The sequence below is a fragment of the Schistocerca nitens genome, chromosome 5, assembly GCF_023898315.1.
Source record: "Schistocerca nitens isolate TAMUIC-IGC-003100 chromosome 5, iqSchNite1.1, whole genome shotgun sequence".
Classification (NCBI taxonomy): Eukaryota; Metazoa; Arthropoda; class Insecta; order Orthoptera; family Acrididae; genus Schistocerca; species Schistocerca nitens.
In genome coordinates, this window is record NC_064618.1 from 288,146,465 (window position 1) to 288,171,768 (window position 25,304).

Here is a 25,304-nt window from a genome sequence, read left to right on the forward strand (position 1 = left end):
AACCTGTTATAATTTTGCAGGTTTCATTGAGAGCTACATCCACCTGCATGGCATGAGTTGAATAATACCAAACAGGACAGACATACTCTGCTGCAGGATAGCATAGTGCCATTGCAGATGTTTGGTTTATTTCAGGTTGACTACCCCACTGTGTTCTGGCCAGTTTCTGTAGGAGATTGTTCCTGGTGGAAACTTTTGACTTGCGTTTCATATAGTGCTTTTTGAAAGAGAGAGATCTTTCATGTGTCACTCCTACATATTTTGGAGTCTTGTAGTGTTCCAGTTTGACCCCCGACCATACTATTTTCAACTTGCGAGTGGCTTCCTCGTTTCTCAAATGAAAAGCACACACTTGGGTGTTTGAAGGGTTTGGTTTAAGCTGGTTTGTGTTTTAGTATCTGGATAGATCCTCAAGGACATTCTTGAAGTTGTTCTCCACTGATACAAAATCTGTGCTCTGGGTGGCTAGAGCAAGGTCGTCAGCATATAAGAAGCTACTGGTGTTTGGGGCTACAGGTTGTTTGTTTGTGTATATATTAAACAGAATTGGAGCCAAAACACTTCCTTGCAGGAGGCCATTCTTCTGTAGTCTCCATCGATTACACTGTCCTTGAAAGTTGATGAAGAACCTGTCACTCTGCAGAAGGGAGGTGATGAGTCTGGTTAGACCTAAATCTTTGGTCAGATTGTAGACCTTGACTAGTAGTAGCTGGTGAATGACCATATCATACACCACTGATAAGTCGACAAATGCCACTCCTGTCACCTTCCGAGCTTCAAAGCCATCTTCTATAAAGTGTGTGAGATTTAGCAATTGTCCAGTACAGCTTTTACCTGGACGAAATTCAGATTGCTGAGATATAAGTGAGGGGTCAACTGCAGGTGATACGCGATTTAAAATCAGTCTTTCCAGCATTTTGTAAGGATGACAAAGTAGTGCAACTGGTTTAAAATTCTTTGGATCATTTCCTTCTTTGCCAGGTTTCAGTGAAGCAATCACTCAACTCTTCCACCATATCTTGGGAATTTGGTTTCTACTTACACAGTTATCGAAAAGTTGGAGAATCCATTTCTTTGTATTTAAGCTGAAGTGTTTAATTTGCTCAGTTGTTCGTATATCATCCAAGCCAGCTGCTTTACCATTTTTACTTTGTTTGATAGCCTTCTGTAGTTTTTCCATGCTGAATGATGTAAGGTCATTACTCTCCTCTTTGCAATTTTGGTTTTTGCGATTTGTGTGTTGGCTTCCCATTCATCAGTAATTGATGTGCTATTTGATTGGCAGTAATATTATGATGTGTAATGGTCTTAGTTGGATCATTGTTTAGGCGTCTCACAAGTCTCCAAGCTTTATGGCTGTCTCTTTTCAGATCCAAGTTTTCTATAGTTTTTATCCACTTATCCCTTTTTGTCTCCCTTATAGAGGAAATAAGCTTGTTCCCTGCTTCCACAGTTGCTTCACTGAAAGGTATTTGTTTTTTCCCCAAATATGTAGATATATTCTGCTAGTAACGTGGCTTAGTCTGAAGTAAGCCCGGGGATATAAGATGTTCGACAGCCGCGAGGGATAGACATTCTCGAACATCTCTTTACAGCTACAGTGAAGGTGTCATAGCATTTGGGTATTGATTCTATGTAAGTTACTTCGTTGTCCAGCAATTCCACAAGTCTTGACCAGCCTTCTTAAAATTAAACCTTCTCCAAAAAGTGGTATTATAGCAGCAAACAATTGACACATTATTGGTCTGTGCTGCGAGTTGGGTATTGGGGAGCAGACAGATGTTACACATTGCACATTGTTGGCTGATACTGCTACTACCAAAAATTAGGTCAGGATTTTACGCTCGCTTCCAGCTACCACTGTTAAAAGATCAGGCAGTTTTGCATCATGGTTTAAAGTCAGGTGAATTGCTTCTGCCCATACTTGTACTGCTGTGCCATTCTCATCTTCATGATCACAGCCCCAAACGGTACTATGGCTGCTGAAATCACTGATCACAATCTGAACATGTTTATTTAGAAAATTGGGTGGTTTGTTAACAATTAATTCAGTACCAGGTGGTTTACAATGTGATGTAATGATGCAATTAACTGTTTCTAGAGTGAGAATTTCAATGTTGTTTTCGTCCATGAATGCTGTGGATAGGCTATGGATATCTGGATGAACAAAGATAGCACTTCCATACTTATCATGTGGTCTTTCAATGGCGAGATGCATTCCGTCTATTTTTGGTCTATGCATGTCACAACTTCTATGTGCCTCCTGTTCTATGTTAATAGAAATAATCGTTAACTGTGGCCCTGAAAATGTGACTACTGATCCCAAGGGATGAGTATCATGATTGAAAAGTCATTAATGAAAGTTAAATATCAAATTATTGCATTTAGTTTAACATAAAGATTAGTTTTCAACTAAAAGAATAAGTACAGTCCCTGGCCAATTTATTAGACGCACTACAGTTTTTAAGTAAATTTTGATTTATGTGTAACAATTTTTTTTAATACATAAATTGTGGTAAAATGATTATGTGTAGTCTACTTCATAACTAAGGTGATATAACAAATAAATAAAGTATAATATTTGTTGAAAATATTTTATTTCAATAATTGCAACAAAAATTAAAATTGTGAAAGTGAAAACATTAGTTTCAATATCTTGTTGAGCCACCTTTTGCAGCTATGAAAGCCTTCATAAGTTGTGGCATGCTGTCGATGCAGGACTGTTCTGTGGATGATAGTAGCACACATGGATGATCTTCTCTAAGAGCTGTGTTTTTGTTGTGATGGCACCTTTTGCCACCTCCCTCTTCATTAGTTCCCATACATTTTCTGTGGGGTTCATGTCAGGACTATTACCTAGCCAGTCTAACAGTCGGATATTTTGTTCCTTCAGAAAGGATTTAATTGACCTGGCTGTGTGACAGGGAGCTCCATCCTGCATAAAAATAAATGTTTCCCCATTCAGGAACCAATCTCTGAGCTGTGGTATTAACCGTTTTTGCAGGACTTTCTTGTACTGGTCTTGCTTCATTATGCCTTTAACCATGAACAGATGTCCTGTACCCTTGCCACAGGTGACAGACCAAATCATCACCTTAGTTGTGTGTTTTACAGTCTGAATAATGCAGTCGGGATGAAATTTTTCTCCTGTTCGACGGCGCACATACTGAGATTTGTTAGTTAAAATTTCAAACGTGCTTTCATCGCTGAAGCATACCTGTATAAATCAAGAAACATAATTAATATACTATGAATAAATGTATGTAGGTTATATCATATCATAAATAATAATTTTAAAGTTAAATTACCAATCTCCAGAAGTCCACATCCTTATCACACCACTGTTTAGCTCACTTCAGCGCTTTGCTTTCATTGTGGCTGTTAACTTTGGTTTTCTAGCGGATTGACAGGCCTTGAAATCAACATCCTCCAACTTTCTGTGAACACTGCATTTAGATGCATTCACATTAGCCTCTTCCAGTTGAGGTTTTATCTGTTTTGTTGCTGCAAATCTGTTTTCTACGCAATTTATTTTGAAAAATCTTTCTGACCTTGGGGTGAAAATTGGATTTCTTCCACATTTATTCTTCCTTCTGGGGCTCAATTCTTCACCTGTAACAACTTCCTTCTTTATGCGCCACATGCTAGCTTCTGACATTTCCAACCTTCGTGAAATTTCTCGATTGGAATACATTTTTGTATTAACGAGGGTTCTGACCTCAGCTTTTTTATGTGGTGAAATGTCCCCTCTTTTACCCATTTTTAAAGATCGCAATTAGTAACATATGGCTGTTAAACAATCAATTTTGATGTCAACATTACAAAATTGATAATCAAAGCAAACAAAGTACTACACCAGTTACATGCGAGAATGTCACTGAACAGGTCCTTTCCTGTACGCTGTACTCTGCACACCTACAATAAGTCAATAATCCAATGTCACATAGCAACAGTAGATACAAAATTCAACAATGTAGTAAGTGCTCAGAATAAATGTCATAATTTTTCTGAATAATCACATTAAATATAGTACACAACATATAATTATTACAAATAACATTAAAAATGTGCAGTGTGTCTAATAATTTGGCCAGAGACAGTATGTAGATAAATCTAGGACAGCAGAAATATTCCTGTTGGATAAAATCATCACTAAACTCTGTAAAAATGTAATGTATATGCATGGAAATATTTTGCAACACACAGAATGTTTGGGAAGTGTATTGGAATGTGATATTATTGGGATTCTTAAACAGTGACTTGGCTTTTCTGTTTAGAGTTGAAAGACATAATTGTTTGTAGATTTAATTGTTTCTTGGGTCTCAATAGTTCAGAAGAATTAATGTTGAAAACTTGGATTGTGGAAGTGTGCTGAATTATGATATTATCATGATTCTTGAACAATGACGTAGTTTTCTCACTGGATTTTTCTGTCTTTGTCAGACTGATGACTTTGCTCAAACTTTGGTGTATGCAGAAGTGCCAAAATGTTTCAGATGGAATGTGCCACAGAAAGAATGGAAACTTTGTGTGTAGGGTATCTTCTGTGAAAGGTTGGCAATGTGTGAAGGTGTCAGATGTCTTAACACACTTTGAATGTTACTGTGTACGAATGCTGCTGACCTGCATCCAGTGTCTCATCTGTTTTCAGGCCCTCAAAACAGTTGACAGACAGGAAAAATCCATGTTCCAGGAATCATGTGAGGCAATGGGAAGATAATGGCCACACGGTGCCTACAAAGGAGGATGCCATATTATGCTGATCATTGGCCAAGTCACAAGAGCTCTTCGTTATCATGTTGAGTACCTGCGGACTCTCGAATCTCATGACACTTTGGAAAAAAATATAAAACCGCATTATCAAAATAGATTGAACACCAGTACCAAGGGACAGCACACACCAGTGACGATGTATATTTCAATAAAGCACAGAAACTTATTGAGGATAAAATTTTCTCAGTCATGGGATAATGGCTGTCTGATTTCAGCATGCCCATCCCACAACAAGCAGGACAGTTGTCCACTAGTTTGATCAGGGAGCTCAGTTATGACATTGCAGCCTATGGGGTTCAAGTTGCCCAAACCGAACCCCAACTATTACCAGAGCAAAGGGCATGACATTCCAGTTGAACTTGCAACTGGTGCAGTTGTGCAAGGACAGGAATGTCGCACTAGTTGTTGCATCCTCTGGAATAGCTGCAATCTTACTCTCTGGATGAAAAACTGACCACTCTGTGCTCAAGCCTCTGCTGAATCTTGTGAATCAGAAAACCCTCACTTGCAATATAAGCAAGAACAGTGGTCACACTGTTCTGCTGTAGCAGTGCAAATTGATCATGCAAGATAAATACTCAATGACACACAAGAGTGCAATCGAGGTACTCAATCAGAGTGTGCAAGACATCTGCTGTAACTGCATGTTGACGGGTGGATTGAGTGTCTTGCTCACAAGCGATTTCTGACAGATGCTGCTGGTCATCAGGTGAGGCAATGCAGCAGATGAGATCATCGTGCATCTCAATCTTTGCCTCTGCGGGCAAATGTAAAAAAAAAGAAAAAAATGCACCTCACAACTAATGGAAGAGTCCAGCTCTACAGTTACAGAGTCTGAGCTCTTTGTTCAATACCTCCTTGAGATTAGCGAGGGCTGCATGGCAATGGGTGTGGAAGGTTTGATATATTTTGAAATTGCTTCTGCAATGTTGTAAGCTTGGAAGATAGCCTAATAAATGAGGTTTCTCTAAGCTTACAGAAAAACTTGAGAAACAAAGAGTGCTTATGTGAAACAGCAACACTTGTGCCCAAGAACGAATCTGTGGGTAGCACCGGTAAAAAAATTATTGATTAGGTACCTGGTGAGGTGAACACTTACAAGTCAGTCAATAGAGTGATGGCAAGAGACAATGCTACTACATATCCTGTGGAGCTACTAAGTTCATTAGAACTATTGGGAGAACTGTCCCACAAGTTGGAGCTGAAGGTGGGTGTGCCTGTCATACTAATGTGTACCCTGAATGCAGCAAGATTGTGTAATGGCACCAGGTTATGCATCATGGAGCTGCATCATGTAGGCCATCATCATCATCATCATCATCATCATCATCACTAGCACAGCCAAATGAGAAACAATATTGATACCATGAATTCCTGTCATCCCAACAAACTTGCCTTTCCACTTCAAATGCCTGCAGTTCCCTTTGAAAGTGGCATTCTTGTTCACTGTAAATAAGATTTGAGTATAAACGTCAACAGTCGCAGGTATTCATCTGAGCACACCACATGTTTTTCGCACAGACAGCTCTACATAGGTTCCTGACATGTATTGAGAGCTGACAATCTCTACATATATGCAGAGAACAATAAGTCTCAGAATGTTGTTTAAAGAGACATATTACAGTAGATTTCTGCACACCAAGACAATTATGATCTTTTCCATAACAGGTATGTTGCAAACAGTCATGAAATTATTCGCTCCCTATCTTGGCACGTTTCGTAATTCACAACTTGACCGTGTAATTTTTATTTCTTAAATAAATGAATGAGTTGTGAGTGACATGTATTGAAAGCATACATGAGAATGTGCCAGGAATGTGGGAATGTTTTGTCTGTACTAGTGTTTTAGCTCCGTACTCAAGAGGGCATACATGGTGTCTATGCCAGAGGATTGCTGGGAAGGCATGTCTGTAGGTAATAAAGCCTACCTGTGTTGTAAGTAATACAAATAGTGGCAGCTGTTATAGGCAACATTATTTAACTCCACCTTGAAGTATGTGTATGTGTTGTCCATGTTTAGTGGTGTTACCAGACCTGGTAGTGTATACAAAGGGCGTGAGTAACATCAGGTTTTGAGTGACCATCGACAGAGGTTGAAAGAGGCCTCATTGTTGGTCTCCAAAGTTCATGTACTGATGTTGATGACTTGCTGCTACTATCTCATCACTGTGGATTTTTTTGTGTGACATTGTTTGCATCTCAATTTTTTTTTCATCACCTTTGTATTTTGCTCTGACAGTGATGGGCTGTGTACGAAACACAAAATGATAGAGAGAAATTCAACTAACATCTTGTGACTGTTATCAGTGACCTATCAACATTTGTTATCATTTTTGGAAGGATAAGCAGGTGTGGGGAACCATCGCATATGACTTCAGGTCACATCCGGTAGAGATTGAGGGAACTATGACACCACAACAATATATCATGGGCATCCTGTGCCTCCATATGTTACCTCTCATGCAACAGCAGGTGATGCCTTTTTTTAGCAGGATAAATCTCACCCACACGTCACACATATCTCTACGAACTACCTGTATCTGTTGAGGTACTTCCATGGTGAACAAGGTCCCCAGACCTGTAGGTCATAGAACACATGCGGCACCAGCTCAGATGCCAACTTCATCCCATTGCCAGTGTGCAGGCTATCAAGGAACACAGTTGTGGACCAGCTTGTCTCAGGAGAGGATATGATGGCTTAACGACTCTCTTCCCAAACAAATCAGTCCACGTTTCAAACGGCAGCGGGGAATGCAACATCATACTGATAAGTGTGCTCATACTACCAAATGCTTTGAAACATTGACTTGATTTTGTAATCACTGAAGTAACGTCACTTACCCTCTCAACCAATGAAGTTAGTTTGTTTCTCCCCTTGTGTGTGCTTTTGTCAGGCAGAGAGAGAGAGAGAGAGAGAGAGAGAGAGAGAGAGAGAGAGAGAGAGAGAGAGAGAGAGAGGGGGGGGGGGAGAGGGAGAGGGAGAGAGAGAGAGAGAGAGAGAGAGAGAGAGAGAGAGAGAGAGAGAGAGAGTGTATTTTATAAATGACTTTGTTTTACAACAGTACTAAAACTACTGCATTTGTAAAATAAGATTTATATAAACATAGTGTAACTTTTGGGAATACTATTTTCATTACCTGAATCTGAGATTTTCTTGCCATATTTGCTTCCTCAGGTCATTGGGCAAGACATGGAACTGTAGCCTGTACTCCGATTTCTTGTGTACCATGCTGCTAAAACAAACCAGGTATTAGAATATGCCATGACAAAATTAATGCTACTTATATATATATATTATTAATATAAAATGCCTTAACAAACGAGATGACAGAATCAAAGAATTACGTACATTACTGAAATCAGCTCGATATGGCATATTAATTGTCTTTCACGAAGTTCCCCATGAAAAACTTCCCCATGAATGAAGTTGATAATTACATTTTTATCTTTAATCTGAGAATATTTAACTGGACCTGCAAGTGGCAATTCAGTTCACTGGGCATAATGTATGTTCATTTAAGCTTTTTCTTGTTTGTTGGTGTGCTCTTCAGTTCAAAGACTGGATTGATGCAGCTCTTCACACAGTTTAACCTGTGCAGGCCTCTTCATCTCTGCATAACTACTGCCTGTTTACTATAGCATGACTGTCCATTACCAAATTTTTGATTCTTTGTTGCCTGAGGGTATGTCCTGTCAAACCCCTTCTTCCCATCAAGCTTTTTCTCTTAGTCCTGTAAAACATCTAGAGTGACAATCACCATTTCACTTAAGTTAATATACGTCATGCAATAATCTGATGGTACACTCTTTGACATAAAACTTGACCGGCGGCCGGCCGCTTCAGAGGCTAAGTCCGCGCCGATCGCGACATGGGACAAAAAAACTGGCCAACTCGCTAATTCTCTAAGTCCGGTTATCTGCACAATCTGGCAACACTGTAGACTGCGGCACTTCCTGCAGGAAAACTTGTCCCATGATAGAGAAACTCTAGGCTGATTACGCCTGTGGTCTAGCGGTAACGTGCGTTCTTTCTGTTCATAATGTCAGTGGATCGAGAGCAGCTGGCATAAAATATTTTTATAGCCTCTTCTGTCTGAATGCTGAAGACGTGACTGTAATGGTAGCGCAGATTCAATCTATTTCGCTTTGTGACACACCGATATCAAAATTTTATCCAGTAACGATTTTGCGGCAGATTTCCTGCAGACTGTCCTCCTCTGGACGCCGTATGCGGCAAAGCTCCGGGATCCATTTGCTGGCTACTGGCAGCGGCCGTGGCGACAGCAGCGGCGCTGCACTCCCCCGTTCTTTATCGAAAGCGCCTGCTACCGCTCATCGCTTTTGATGATTTAAAACGCTTTATTATTAAATGTTGCTCCACAGAAAATTTCTACAATTTCCATTCACGCTCAAAAGCAACGGAGACAGACGCCCTGATTAGTAGGCGGGTATTATATTACATTAATCGGCAAGAGCTGAGTATGGCCCGAAATTAATTTTGTAGACTGGGACGAAATTAAACCACCTCACTACATTCGATGAATTTATAAATGCTTCATACCTCGTTTCTTTTCCTTTCAAACTCAATTATTTGTGCAACTTTTGGTCAATGTTTGGATGTTTTCGTCAAGCCAGAGCGAGCGTCTGTGGTGTAAAGTGTATTACAGTTCTTGTTTCATTCCGTATGGTAAGTCTATGCGATAAACTGTGTGAACACCTTGCAATGCATGCTCTGTAGCAGTGCAGGAACACTGCACGTTTGGAGTTCCATGTATGGGTTCATGAAGTATTTATTGTTGATCGGAAGTGATAGTTAAGGTCATCAGATTTAAACCAGAAAAATTTGTCGTTTTGAAGGTTTCAGAGAACGGAAAGGAATTGCTAACGCCGGTGTTAGAAAACGTCTACAGTTAAATGCTATTGCAAAAATTTAGAAGAAGGGAACTACATTAATGAACATGTGCACTTCATAAACAACCTTCTGACATGTTAGACCTATATGACGAACAAAGCTCAAATTTATATCGTTGACAGTCGGTTTGAATCTTTTCAGGGTCTATTTTACAGTGAAGCACCTTGGAATTTGCAAAGCAGAAATCCATGATATTAACTTAATTTACTAAGTCGAAATCGGACGAAGATTGATGTTTAAAGGCTTTCTTCAGATTTCGCATAAGAAATTTTTACTAGCAGTTTGCAACTCCATTAATTAAAATGGAAAATAAAAGGTTGTAGTCAGCGGCTTCTACCGTGATTCGAACTGCTATGTCTTATAGTACAAGCACTGCAACGCACAAGGGAACCTCTGAGCTAACGACACACTGGCGGCCAGAGGCGGAATATAGTCACTGCGATGTTGCCTGAGCCTCAAAACGCAACCTTAAACACACGAACAGAGGAGGTGGAGATTACTGTTTTAACGTCCCGTCGACAACGATGTCATTAGAGACGGAGCACAAGCTCGGATTAGGGAAGGATGGGGAAGGAAATCGGCCGTGCCCTTCCTAAGGAACCATCCCGGCATTTGCCTGAAGCGATTTAGGGAAATCATTGAAAACCTAAATCAGGATCGCCGGGCGCGGGATTGCACCGTCGTCCTCCCGAATGCACACACAAACAGGTGTTACTTATGTGAAGAACGCCGTTCTTGGAGTCCAGAAATTAAATATACTTTCTAATTGTGTCATCTTGCAGTGGATTATATCGTACGAGTCTTCGATGTGGAAAACGAATGTCAAGTGAATTTAGCGAGGTAACGCCGACCTACTCCCGGAAGTAAATGCACTATCAGAGTGTTGACAAATACTTGCTACGACGCTGCCATTTCTAGGCTCTCTGACGAGGCAGCTCTTCAGCGAAATGCTTGCCGTGATTCTCCGATACGGTTCTTCAGAGTGGAGACGCGCGCGCACGTTTGGTTTTTATGCGGCGTTCTCCCCTGATGGTTTCTGACGTCGCCTTGTGGGCTATGTATACATATGAGACATTCAATTATCATTAATCCAGAATGATACAAGTTTCAGCTTCCGGCGTGGAAGAAGGCTGTTGACGCCGACATTATATCATTTCAACGTAGGGAAAGCAAAACGGATCATTCAATGTTTCTCATTCAACATAAAGCATGTGAGACAATTTTCCGTAACGTTCATAATCATCTAAAAATACAAACGAAGTAAAAATACACCGGAAGCTTATTCGAATTGAATATAACGCTTTGCACCTCGATGTCGAGTTTGTCCACTTGCAATCTTTTGCAGCATACACATAGAATGTCATGATTACCACGAGAATGAAGAAATATGTTGGTAAGGATGGAAGCAAGAAGAGACGCAGTCAACAAATATTCTATTCCTCATGGCATTCATTTCATTTGACACGTAAGAAGAGGTAAAGCGGGAATTTACTTTCGTTAACACGAAAGATATGCCGCACATATTGATAACGAGGAAGTCTGCGTAGCGTCTAAGTAGCCCGATCATTGTTTCAGTAATGTTACCCTCTTGTTTGACCCCGTAACGATGAACAGATTCCAAATGCATGTCTCCCTTCCTGGGTTGTTTTTTGTGTTTTATTGCTTGGAATTCCTGAAGCAGACAACTGTGCCTTCCCCCCTCGTGGGTTAGGTCTCAAAACTAAACCGCTTTGTATCCAATGGCATAATTTATTCAGACAGCATCAGCATAAGACTATCAAACAAAGCCTTCCATTTACAGTTGCAGCACTCTAACCAGCACTGACCAAAGTGTAATCCACGGTCATGGTCCTAAATTACCAGCTGTCTGCTACTGTGGCAAAGTCCGTACTACACTGTCGATTCGCCGGCCGAAGTGGCCGTGCAGTTAAAGGCGCTGCAGTCTGGAACCGCAAGACCGCTACGGTCGCAGGTTCGAATCCTGCCTCGGGCATGGATGTTTGTGATGTCCTTAGGTTAGTTAGGTTTAACTAGTTCTAAGTTCTAGGGGACTAATGACCTCAGCAGTTGAGTCCCATAGTGCTCAGAGCCATTTGAACCATTTTTTACACTGTCGATTCCGCAGCACCATTTTATCTGGTAACACTGTGTAGTTGCACAGTTGTGCTACCAGGTCTGTCCTCACACTGTCAACTTTATGTATCTCACTTCTCCTGTAGCGTAGATCACGAGGAGCCGAAGTAAATGAGTGTATTCTGCATGACGTAACATTCAGTATTCCCTTCTTTCATAGCCACTCTTCATGTGCATCGATACCAAATAGGAATGCGAAAACTCTTGCGAGTGAGAGAATGACAATAACAATCGTAACAAGAACAAGCAAATAATGAATGATGTTTATTCCAACGCAGAACGAGAATGGCTTTAAATATAAAAATCTATATCTATATCCATATCTATTGAGCTTTGAGTTGGCACAATGCAAATATATTCTTAGCATTTAGTTACTGAATTTAGTTCTGGATGTTTGCAGAGAAAAGGAAAAGTCGGTACTTCTCGCTAGTGTAATATAATGTGAACCAGCAACTACCCTTTCCTTAGAACACGACTCAAGCAGGTCCTCAAGTAGGTAGCAAGGCACTGCTGCATTCTGTTCCCTGACATTGCTCTGATGACGGTTAATGCAGATAGTTCCGATTATGAAATACAAAACGTATTGCAGGTTAGTTCCTAGGATAGTAACATTAAATTTGCGTTGTAGACGGCACATGAACGTGACGACTATCCATATTACTCATCAATATAAAAAGACAATATTTTGGGAATTTAGCAGGATTACTCAAAATGAATTCTGAAATTGGGTGACTGACTGCACAGGTGCTAAACGTCGTCAAGAGTATACGATGTCCTAATCGCATTAGGAATATGAAGATCGTCTTCGACAGCTCGCAACTTTCACATTGCTATCTCCACCCTACTCCAGACAGCCCTCGGTGGAGTTGCACTACGTTGCCGATGTTATGGAAGGCCTTCAAACCGACAACAGACCACATATTGAAAAATACAAGCGAATTCTCTTGCAGCGTAAGCTTATTGTAACTAATCTAAAAATTATTGGAGAGGAACATTGCCCTATTCAAAAAAAGTAAAATGTTACACACTGTTGACGTCAAACGGACATTATCTATGTCCTGTCTTGTGTCCTACTCATCTATAATATCAAGTGTACTATGAAAATGATTATATATAATGGATGATAGGGTAATGCATTGATACCAGATGGTGGGGGCCGGCCGGTGTGGCCGTGCTGTTCTAGGCGCTTCAGTCTGGAACCGCGTGACCGCTACGGTCGCAGGTTCGAATCCTGCCTCGGGCATGGATGTGAGTGATGTCCTTAGGTTAGTTAGGTTTAAGTAGTTCTAAGTTCTAGGGGAATGATGACCTTAGAAGTTAAGTCCCATAGTGCTCAGAGCCATTTGAACCATTTGAACTATTTAACACAAAATGACATTAAAAATTAAAGTTATTCACGAGCAGCTAGTTGAGAATATGTATGAACATAAAATGACACGACGAACTGAAATAATATGACGAAGAGTTCAGCGCTCACTGGGAATAGAGCCCCACACATATCGTTGTTGACTACACACAAAGAGACGTCAGCTACCGAATTTTTCTCCACCAGCTGCTCAGAATAGCATCTTGAACTTACAGTTATCTCGCAAATAGTTCTGTGTCTCACTGGGAGTTAAAAACGTCAGATATCGTTAGTATTGACGACGAATGAAAATACATTAAAAATCAAAATTATTATCCACCAGCAGATAGGTGTTCTCATGATAGAGCTTGATAATACATAATTAAATCTTGAGTGCCGGGCCAGGATTCGATCCCATTCACGCGTAATATGTGAAGGTGTTGAGGAATCTGCAGTTTTGAACAAACAACAAATTGTAGCCGAGCTGTATTGCCAGGAAGGGATCAAATTCCGCGTTAAGGGCGGTCTGAGTTGCATTCCCAGTTTAGAACCAATTTTATCGACATACAGAAGCTCAAATAAAAGATGGAATAAGTGTCCTGTGACCACACATAGCTTTTGTGTCGTCACTTGAAATAAATAACTAGTATAAGAAAGGTTACTGGTGATAGAGTTTCTACATGTCGCCATTCCAGACTTTATTGTGGTTCAACCTACCGTCTACTTGGTAAAGAAGGAATATCATCTTTAATGTGAATTTTCAGACCACGCAGCCATTATATCTCCTTCACTTTGTGTAGCCAGGAGAGAATGGAATCTGTCTCTCCCTATCTAAAATCATTGACGGAAGTGGGAATCGAACCCAGACCATAGGTATAACAACCTACCATCCGTCCAACAGACCACGAAATCCTCTTCTCAGCGAGTCATTTTTCTATCGTAACGCAGTTGCGCCACACTGGATGAGAATTCTGACACACAGGCTCCCTGTAGTAATTTGCAGCATGTTCAGTAAATTCATTTACTTGGTTGACCGAATCACCATGAACTAGCTGCCTCGGCTACCCAGTGCATACATTCGACTATTTTGTAATCACAGAAATAAAATCACGTAACTGCCACCCACACACAACTGCCAACAGTGTAGGATGCAGAAGTTTAAATAGGAAGTGTTCCTTTCCACTTGAGCTATTCTATTGCGCTATCTGTTACTAGAAAACGTCGTTCAGTCCAAAAGAAAAGCTGTAACTGTTTGTCTCTCAGAAGTCAAGACCTGGCCATATGCATAATCTCACAGTGCTGTGGAATCCAAAAGTTCTGGAGGAATAGTTGCTGAGCTCTGGAGCTGCTGTAGCTACGTGTCAGCTTGTAGCATAGATAAGATGTCGCGAGTTCGAATACATTCAGTGCTACATTTTTTAAAACGCAATTCTGCTCTCTGCTGAAGGTATCAATCTAATGGAACTTTGAACATAATTCCCTTCACTTCTCAACCCAAAGTAGTCGCATGTGGAAAACGGGCTAACTACTGTGACATTTTGTTCTATTCAGGTTTAATAGACAGCAGGCAGCAGATGCATCTCGAAGATGTGCAGGGAGAGCGCATCGTGCCATAATATGTCACAAAAGTATTTTCTACATTATCCGTCGTGTGGTAGTGATATTTTATTCTTCTTCAAACTTTGTTTGACAGCTTTAACTCAGAACAAGTTTTCTACATGCATGTAATCAATAAACTGCATGTGCATTGTCAGACTGTCATAGGTAACATCAGAGAATTCGCATATATCGTTGATGATTAATTTCTCTCTCATGTTTACTATTGTTTTAACAACACTAAAGGAAACCTTACGAAAATTGTGCACTGTATTATAAGAAATGAAATAAAACTAACCATGATAACCTTACGACGAAAGTATCTGTACACAAGCATGCCTCTATCGACACGAATTAGTAAAATACTACTCACTTAGATTTTGATTGGGTCTGTGTTTAATTGGTATGCTGTGTCATACTCAAGAGGTATGCAAATGTGGCATTTCATAAATATAGTTACGTATTCCTAGAAACCCAAAATTCGCTTGTCAGCAGCGGAAAGAGGCTGTACCTGTTGTGCAGCATCGTAAGCTTTTCAACATTGCACTATGAGCTGAAAGCATTTTCTTGCGATTTCCTTATTGATGTTTGATCTGACTGCTTGTAGCTCTTTCACAGAAGAGATAAAAACGTTACCGTCAGTGAGACTGGAACTGCGAACCGTAACAAACGCATTTTCACAGGTCAGCACGTTACCACAGAGCTGGCGAGGAGGTATGGGTCTTAGCTTCCTATTACGAGGGCAATAGGAACTAGAACTCGTAAACCGCTATTTGAAGGTCGAGATTAGTTGCGGTTTCCACCTGCAACGACTTTCCTGGGCTGAAAACCGTAAATTTTCAATCTTTTGTTACCCTTCAAGCGATAATAACTCAGATTATTCAATGGAAATGACAGGTAAAATCAAGTGAACTTTGAGGCTTAATTCCGTGCACACCAGGAAGTAACTCGTCGATCACAGAGTTGCCAAACATACGTTGCCTTGTTGCCAAATCTCAGTTACAGTACCAGCAGGAAGAAGACGAACCGATGTGATCCTACAGCGGTCTGGGAAGTGACCATAGCTGGTGTCTCCAAGTCACGGCTGCTACGGCCTGGAATACGTAATGCGTCTGATTCGCTTTCTGTAACTAGGTTTAGGGACTGGAGCGTAGTTACTAATAATACTCAGAACTGACTGCAAACTGAGCATCATAAATCAGTAACTCTCATTGTTGTTTTTATATTTCTTTCGTAAGTGTACTCAAAACTAAGAAAGTTATTCACAGGCGTTTTCGTGCCTCGCCGATAGTCGAGCACAACATACAAATAAAAATAAAAAAGAATGTGTGTGTGTGTGTGTGTGTGTGTGTGTGTGTGTGTTTGTGTGAGAGAGAGAGAGATAAATAAAAAGCAATGAGAGAGAGTGTAAAAAATTGTTGTAAAGAAATTGAATCATGGTATTTAAAGAAATCTTTCATTAAAATGACACGTTCCACATCATTACGAAATGTCGTATTCATGATCTATGGAACAAGAGTTAATCTAATGTAATCTAATCTAATCTAATCACATCATATTGATGATTAGCCATGAAGAGTCATGATTTACCGAAATTTTGGCCAATACCAGTAACCAAATCTTAACTTGAAAATAAAAGACGACAATTTTTGTAATAAACCGTGACTCCTATCAAGACCCTTTCGTCCCTGTTATCTAACCACGAAAGATGTCTGATATACCTCCATTCTGAAGTAACAAAGTGTGCATGCATTTAAAGATGAAGTGCATGCTGTGAAGTTCTGTGACGGAGATACGAACCCAACACGTAATCCGATTGTTAACTAAGAAAAATCAAATGTTACTTATCGGTTTTTCTTACGAGCCGCTAGGTCTCTGAATCTAAAATAAGGATACAAACTTTTGTGCCTAAGCGACAATCGAACTGCACACCTACCGTGCATCCACGAATATAGCTTAAGTATCAGTTGCTTACTCATGAACAGTAAAATGTGTGCGTGTTTGACCAGAAATAACGACACCTGTTGCGATTGTTGGAAACACATGAACAGACATTGAAATTGCGCGTTAATTTTCACTAGCAGGTGGGTGTGCACTTGATAAAGCTAGAAATGAAATTATGAATATTGTTGTACTGGATCAGTTTTCAGACCCACATACTTACCTTTGGAGGAGACCTAGAGACGATTGCAGTCTTGGTAAAAGGAACGAAATGACTGAACTATACTGTTCCGAGAGATTCAGATCCTCGAAAGAGGAGATACGAATTCGAATCACAGTCCAGCACCAAATTTTTAAACGTCTCTAGTTCAATCAAGTACAAGTAAAATAAGAGCCCTGTCCCTTTAAATGGCTATCGGTTCATCAAATAAAATAAAATTTTCTAATGTAAGCAAGCTTACTGGCGACTGTATTTCTGTTTACCATGACTTCCGCTGTGTCGTTTCCCAACGTAAACCGGCTCTGCCCAGTTGGTAATGAAGGAACGTGATGTTTAATGCGGATTCTGGATTATAACGTCTTTCTCTTGAGGTTACCAGAGGTAAAATAAATCTGTTTGTGCCTCATAAAAGTAAATGCCTGAACCCACGCATTGCACCTGTGATAGCTCGTTCCACCATACCATTGTGGTCACATTACCCAGCCCCAAGAGTGTGCTGTAACGGATGATGTGCTTAGCTTACAAAATTAGTCACGGTGGAAAAAAATGCGAGTCTATTAAATGGTCAAGTAGAAGCAAGCTTCTGACGCAGAGATTATGCTATTCTCATGTCAGCAGGATGTAAAGACTCTTCTAGGCATCATAGGCTGGATGTGAAGCCATTTTGATTTTTCACAAATTCAGCAAATTTCTTAGTTCGAGAAAATCCACTGTGAAGTGTGAAGTTGCCGGATAATTCGATTATTACTGTTATTATTACTATCATTTTATTCATACCGCTGCTGGAACACGACCGTAGTCTTCAGGTAAAACGCGAGACCAGCTAATATGACGTCTGGCGACCGAAAGCACATATCGACAAAATATTTATCGCCCCTTTCCTCTCGGTGCTGAAGCTGTGAGTGTAATTCAAGCGAATCTACAATATCATATTAGCTGGTCTCGCGTTTTACCTCAAGACTACGGTCGTAGTCAAGAGTAATGTACTAAGACTGGAGTCAAGACTTCCTCTGGGAAGTGCCGCAGTCTACATGTTGCTAGATCGAGCATATTGCCAGACATAGAATTCTGAGAGGAGCACGACTGTATTGTCCACCTTACGTGAACGACTCGGCGTTCAATTTTTTGGTCTGAGACTGTATCTACAACATATATTGCACGCTGAAGACCCAGAAGAATTAAAAAAAAATAGTAGTTTATGAGAGCAACGTTAACCATAGCGTTCGAAGTATTCATAGTATTGTATACGTGTGTGTAAACGCCTTCCAATGACCACTCAAGAAAGACAAGGATACACAGTATAGCTCCAATATTATAAATACGCCTCAGTTTGTGGATGAACTCAGACTTAGGTTGATAATAATTGTGAAAATTTAGCAGCACTGTACCCATTGGTGTTAAACTCGTTTTCAACCAATGATTCCCACAGCTACAGGGATACTACTTGTGATAACTCTTAGACAAAATACTTAAGCAGTGTTATCAGACGAAAAGATCAACCTGACACAAACTGTGGGAAGTTTGTTTTACAACCTTCATACCTGGATATTCAGCTTTTTCCTATTTGAGATATCTGTGAACGTTGCTGCTTAAGACGATTTAAGCAGAAACTAAATTCCCTCAGCTTCGACTATGTTTAAAGAAATCGTGTTATTGGCACTAAATCGTGGCTTGTGAATTGTTTACCGGCCGTACTCTGCCGTATTTTGCCGGTTGGAAGGCAAAAGCTTACTGACAAATTTCACACAGAAATTACTGTTACAGTGTACTTATGGAGCCAAATGAGTGAATTGCGTATTTTCCGGTGAGAAAGAGCACTGGCAGACAGTCTTCGCTACATTAGGTTATTTAAACTGGTGTCACTCTGAGCTAGAATTTATGGTCAGCGACTAAGTGTAAGGTCCCCGTTTAGGATGCGAGTTTTGCGACTGTGAAATACTTTCCTACATTATAGAAGCGAATATTAAATTTGAACTAATATTGCGAAAATTTTGTACTTGGACAGCTTAGAATGAAAATACTTCTGTTTATTTCAAAGGGAAACAATAGATTTTCTAAAACACTGTCTGTCATACACAACTTGAAACAGGTCATGTCGACCAAATCATGTGGAAGAACTAACAGCAACGTATATTCGAAGGCAGTAAGATCTCTTGCCTTTTGGTTTGTCAGTACTCGATAGCCATTTCTAGGCGAAAGTAAATGAAGAAAGGCAGTGCGTTTTTGTTACCAAGTAACGTCTTCGTCAATTACTTTAGTTTTAAAGTTATCTACGAGTAATTGCTGGTGTTTGATATTAACATGAAAAGGATTTCGTAGACAGGGAAAGAACCTGTTCTTGGGAAACTACATCTATAGTGACCAAAAGGCCTAAATGATGTTCAAGCACTTGTGTTACAGCAGCGGTACGAATAAAATGATAGTAATAATAACAGTAATAATCGAATTATCCGGCAACTTCACACTTCACAGTGGATTTTCTCGAACTAAGAAATTTGCTGAATTTGTGAAAAATCAAAATGGCTTCACATCCAGCCTATGATGCCTAGAAGAGTCTTTACATCCTGCTGACATGAGAATAGCATAATCTCTGCGTCAGAAGCTTGCTTCTACTTGACCATTTAATAGACTCGCATTTTTTCCACCGTGACTAATTTTGTAAGCTAAGCACATCATCCGTTACAGCACACTCTTGGGGCTGGGTAATGTGACCACAATGGTATGGTGGAACGAGCTATCACAGGTGCAATGCGTGGGTTCAGGCATTTACTTTTAAGAGGCACAAACAGATTTATTTTACCTCTGGTAACCTCAAGAGAAAGACGTTATAATCCAGAATCCGCATTAAACATCACGTTCCTTCATTACCAACTGGGCAGAGCCGGTTTACGTTGGGAAATGACACAGCGGAAGTCATGGTAAACAGAAATACAGTCGCCACTAAGCTTGCTTACATTAGAAAATTTTATTTTATTTGATGAACCGATAGCCATTTAAAGGGACAGGGCTCTTATTTTACTTATACTTCATTGAACTAGAGACGTTTAAAAATTTGGTGCTGGACTGTGATTCGAATTCGTATCTCCTCTTTCGAGGATCTGAATCTCTCGGAACAGTATAGTTCAGTCATTTCGTTCCTTTTACCAAGACTGCAATCGTCTCTAGGTCTCCTCCAAAGGTAAGTATGTGGGTCTGAAAACTGATCCAGTACAACAATATTCATAATTTCATTTCTAGCTTTATCAAGTGCACACCCACCTGCTAGTGAAAATTAACGCGCAATTTCAATGTCTGTTCATGTGTTTCCAACAATCGCAACAGGTGTCGTTATTTCTGGTCAAACACGCACACATTTTACTGTTCATGAGTAAGCAACTGATACTTAAGCTATATTCGTGGATGCACGGTAGGTGTGCAGTTCGATTGTCGCTTAGGCACAAAAGTTTGTATCCTTATTTTAGATTCAGAGACCTAGCGGCTCGTAAGAAAAACCGATACGTAACATTTGATTTTTCTTAGTTAACAATCGGATTACGTGTTGGGTTCGTATCTCCGTCACAGAACTTCACAGCATGCACTTCATCTGTAAATGCATGCACACTTTGTTACTTCAGAATGGAGGTATATCAGACATCTTTCGTGGTTAGATAACAGGGACGAAAGGGTCTTGATAGGAGTCACGGTTTATTACAAAAATTGTCGTCTTTTATTTTCAAGTTTAGATTTGGTTACTGGTATTGGCCAAAATTTCGGTAATTCATGACTCTTCATGGCTAATCATCAATATGATGTGATTAGATTAGATTAGATTACATTAGATTAACTCTTGTTCCATAGATCATGAATACGACATTTCGTAATGATGTGGAACGTGTCATTTTAATGAAAGATTTCTTTAAATACCATGATTCAATTTCTTTACAACAATTTTTTACACTCTCTCTCATTGCTTTTTATTTATCTCTCTCTCTCACACACAAACACACACACACACACACACACACACATTCTTTTTTATTTTTATTTGTATGTTGTGCTCGACTATCGGCGAGGCACGAAAACGCCTGTGAATAACTTTCTTAGTTTTGAGTACACTTACGAAAGAAATATAAAAACAACAATGAGAGTTACTGATTTATGATGCTCAGTTTGCAGTCAGTTCTGAGTATTATTAGTAACTACGCTCCAGTCCCTAAACCTAGTTACAGAAAGCGAATCAGACGCATTACGTATTCCAGGCCGTAGCAGCCGTGACTTGGAGACACCAGCTATGGTCACTTCCCAGACCGCTGTAGGATCACATCGGTTCGTCTTCTTCCTGCTGGTACTGTAACTGAGATTTGGCAACAAGGCAACGTATGTTTGGCAACTCTGTGATCGACGAGTTACTTCCTGGTGTGCACGGAATTAAGCCTCAAAGTTCACTTGATTTTACCTGTCATTTCCATTGAATAATCTGAGTTATTATCGCTTGAAGGGTAACAAAAGATTGAAAATTTACGGTTTTCAGCCCAGGAAAGTCGTTGCAGGTGGAAACCGCAACTAATCTCGACCTTCAAATAGCGGTTTACGAGTTCTAGTTCCTATTGCCCAAGTAATAGGAAGCTAAGACCCATACCTCCTCGCCAGCTCTGTGGTAACGTGCTGACCTGTGAAAATGCGTTTGTTACGGTTCGCAGTTCCAGTCTCACTGACGGTAACGTTTTTATCTCTTCTGTGAAAGAGCTACAAGCAGTCAGATCAAACATCAATAAGGAAATCGCAAGAAAATGCTTTCAGCTCATAGTGCAATGTTGAAAAGCTTACGATGCTGCACAACAGGTACAGCCTCTTTCCGCTGCTGACAAGCGAATTTTGGGTTTCTAGGAATACGTAACTATATTTATGAAATGCCACATTTGCATACCTCTTGAGTATGACACAGCATACCAATTAAACACAGACCCAATCAAAATCTAAGTGAGTAGTATTTTACTAATTCGTGTCGATAGAGGCATGCTTGTGTACAGATACTTTCGTCGTAAGGTTATCATGGTTAGTTTTATTTCATTTCTTATAATACAGTGCACAATTTTCGTAAGGTTTCCTTTAGTGTTGTTAAAACAATAGTAAACATGAGAGAGAAATTAATCATCAACGATATATGCGAATTCTCTGATGTTACCTATGACAGTCTGACAATGCACATGCAGTTTATTGATTACATGCATGTAGAAAACTTGTTCTGAGTTAAAGCTGTCAAACAAAGTTTGAAGAAGAATAAAATATCACTACCACACGACGGATAATGTAGAAAATACTTTTGTGACATATTATGGCACGATGCGCTCTCCCTGCACATCTTCGAGATGCATCTGCTGCCTGCTGTCTATTAAACCTGAATAGAACAAAATGTCACAGTAGTTAGCCCGTTTTCCACATGCGACTACTTTGGGTTGAGAAGTGAAGGGAATTATGTTCAAAGTTCCATTAGATTGATACCTTCAGCAGAGAGCAGAATTGCGTTTTAAAAAATGTAGCACTGAATGTATTCGAACTCGCGACATCTTATCTATGCTACAAGCTGACACGTAGCTACAGCAGCTCCAGAGCTCAGCAACTATTCCTCCAGAACTTTTGGATTCCACAGCACTGTGAGATTATGCATATGGCCAGGTCTTGACTTCTGAGAGACAAACAGTTACAGCTTTTCTTTTGGACTGAACGACGTTTTCTAGTAACAGATAGCGCAATAGAATAGCTCAAGTGGAAAGGAACACTTCCTATTTAAACTTCTGCATCCTACACTGTTGGCAGTTGTGTGTGGGTGGCAGTTACGTGATTTTATTTCTGTGATTACAAAATAGTCGAATGTATGCACTGGGTAGCCGAGGCAGCTAGTTCATGGTGATTCGGTCAACCAAGTAAATGAATTTACTGAACATGCTGCAAATTACTACAGGGAGCCTGTGTGTCAGAATTCTCATCCAGTGTGGCGCAACTGCGTTACGATAGAAAAATGACTCGCTGAGAAGAGGATTTCGTGGTCTGTTGGACGGATGGTAGGTTGTTATACCTATGGTCTGGGTTCGATTCCCACTTCCGTCAATGATTTTAGATAGGGAGAGACAGATTCCATTCTCTCCTGGCTACACAAAGTGAAGGAGATATAATGGCTGCGTGGTCTGAAAATTCACATTAAAGATGATATTCCTTCTTTACCAAGTAGACGGTAGGTTGAACCACAATAAAGTCTGGAATGGCGACATGTAGAAACTCTATCACCAGTAACCTTTCTTATACTAGTTATTTATTTCAAGTGACGACACAAAAGCTATGTGTGGTCACAGGACACTTATTCCATCTTTTATTTGAGCTTCTGTATGTCGATAAAATTGGTTCTAAACTGGGAATGCAACTCAGACCGCCCTTAACGCGGAATTTGATCCCTTCCTGGCAATACAGCTCGGCTACAATTTGTTGTTTGTTCAAAACTGCAGATTCCTCAACACCTTCACATATTACGCGTGAATGGGATCGAATCCTGGCCCGGCACTCAAGATTTAATTATGTATTATCAAGCTCTATCATGAGAACACCTATCTGCTGGTGGATAATAATTTTGATTTTTAATGTATTTTCATTCGTCGTCAACACTAACGATATCTGACGTTTTTAACTCCCAGTGAGACACAGAACTATTTGCGAGATAACTGTAAGTTCAAGATGCTATTCTGAGCAGCTGGTGGAGAAAAATTCGGTAGCTGACGTCTCTTTGTGTGTAGTCAACAACGATATGTGTGGGGCTCTATTCCCAGTGAGCGCTGAACTCTTCGTCATATTATTTCAGTTCGTCGTGTCATTTTATGTTCATACATATTCTCAACTAGCTGCTCGTGAATAACTTTAATTTTTAATGTCATTTTGTGTTAAATAGTTCAAATGGTTCAAATGGCTCTGAGCACTATGGGACTTAACTTCTAAGGTCATCATTCCCCTAGAACTTAGAACTACTTAAACCTAACTAACCTAAGGACATCACTCACATCCATGCCCGAGGCAGGATTCGAACCTGCGACCGTAGCGGTCACGCGGTTCCAGACTGAAGCGCCTAGAACAGCACGGCCACACCGGCCGGCCCCCACCATCTGGTATCAATGCATTACCCTATCATCCATTATATATAATCATTTTCATAGTACACTTGATATTATAGATGAGTAGGACACAAGACAGGACATAGATAATGTCCGTTTGACGTCAACAGTGTGTAACATTTTACTTTTTTTGAATAGGGCAATGTTCCTCTCCAATAATTTTTAGATTAGTTACAATAAGCTTACGCTGCAAGAGAATTCGCTTGTATTTTTCAATATGTGGTCTGTTGTCGGTTTGAAGGCCTTCCATAACATCGGCAACGTAGTGCAACTCCACCGAGGGCTGTCTGGAGTAGGGTGGAGATAGCAATGTGAAAGTTGCGAGCTGTCGAAGACGATCTTCATATTCCTAATGCGATTAGGACATCGTATACTCTTGACGACGTTTAGCACCTGTGCAGTCAGTCACCCAATTTCAGAATTCATTTTGAGTAATCCTGCTAAATTCCCAAAATATTGTCTTTTTATATTGATGAGTAATATGGATAGTCGTCACGTTCATGTGCCGTCTACAACGCAAATTTAATGTTACTATCCTAGGAACTAACCTGCAATACGTTTTGTATTTCATAATCGGAACTATCTGCATTAACCGTCATCAGAGCAATGTCAGGGAACAGAATGCAGCAGTGCCTTGCTACCTACTTGAGGACCTGCTTGAGTCGTGTTCTAAGGAAAGGGTAGTTGCTGGTTCACATTATATTACACTAGCGAGAAGTACCGACTTTTCCTTTTCTCTGCAAACATCCAGAACTAAATTCAGTAACTAAATGCTAAGAATATATTTGCATTGTGCCAACTCAAAGATCAATAGATATGGATATAGATATAGATTTTTATATTTAAAGCCATTCTCGTTCTGCGTTGGAATAAACATCATTCATTATTTGCTTGTTCTTGTTACGATTGTTATTGTCATTCTCTCACTCGCAAGAGTTTTCGCATTCCTATTTGGTATCGATGCACATGAAGAGTGGCTATGAAAGAAGGGAATACTGAATGTTACGTCATGCAGAATACACTCATTTACTTCGGCTCCTCGTGATCTACGCTACAGGAGAAGTGAGATACATAAAGTTGACAGTGTGAGGACAGACCTGGTAGCACAACTGTGCAACTACACAGTGTTACCAGATAAAATGGTGCTGCGGAATCGACAGTGTAAAAAATGGTTCAAATGGCTCTGAGCACTATGGGACTCAACTGCTGAGGTCATTAGTCCCCTAGAACTTAGAACTAGTTAAACCT

General features: G+C 40.1%; 1 protein-coding gene across 8 annotated transcripts in view; it reads right to left on the reverse strand.

The window, feature by feature from the left end:
- Positions 1-25,304, reverse strand: part of LOC126259166 (uncharacterized) — a 131,016-nt gene that overhangs the window by 92,591 nt on the left and 13,121 nt on the right. For 6 of the 8 annotated variants that reach the window (XM_049955730.1, XM_049955725.1, XM_049955726.1 and 3 more), the window contains one exon: positions 7,911-8,003. In XM_049955730.1, coding sequence (XP_049811687.1) covers positions 7,911-8,002 — 92 coding nt within the window. In that variant the 5' untranslated portion in view covers position 8,003. Of the gene's footprint in view, positions 1-7,910; positions 8,007-25,304 lie in introns of all 8 variants that reach the window. The other 2 variants (XM_049955727.1, XM_049955729.1) reach the window with 1 other exon arrangement.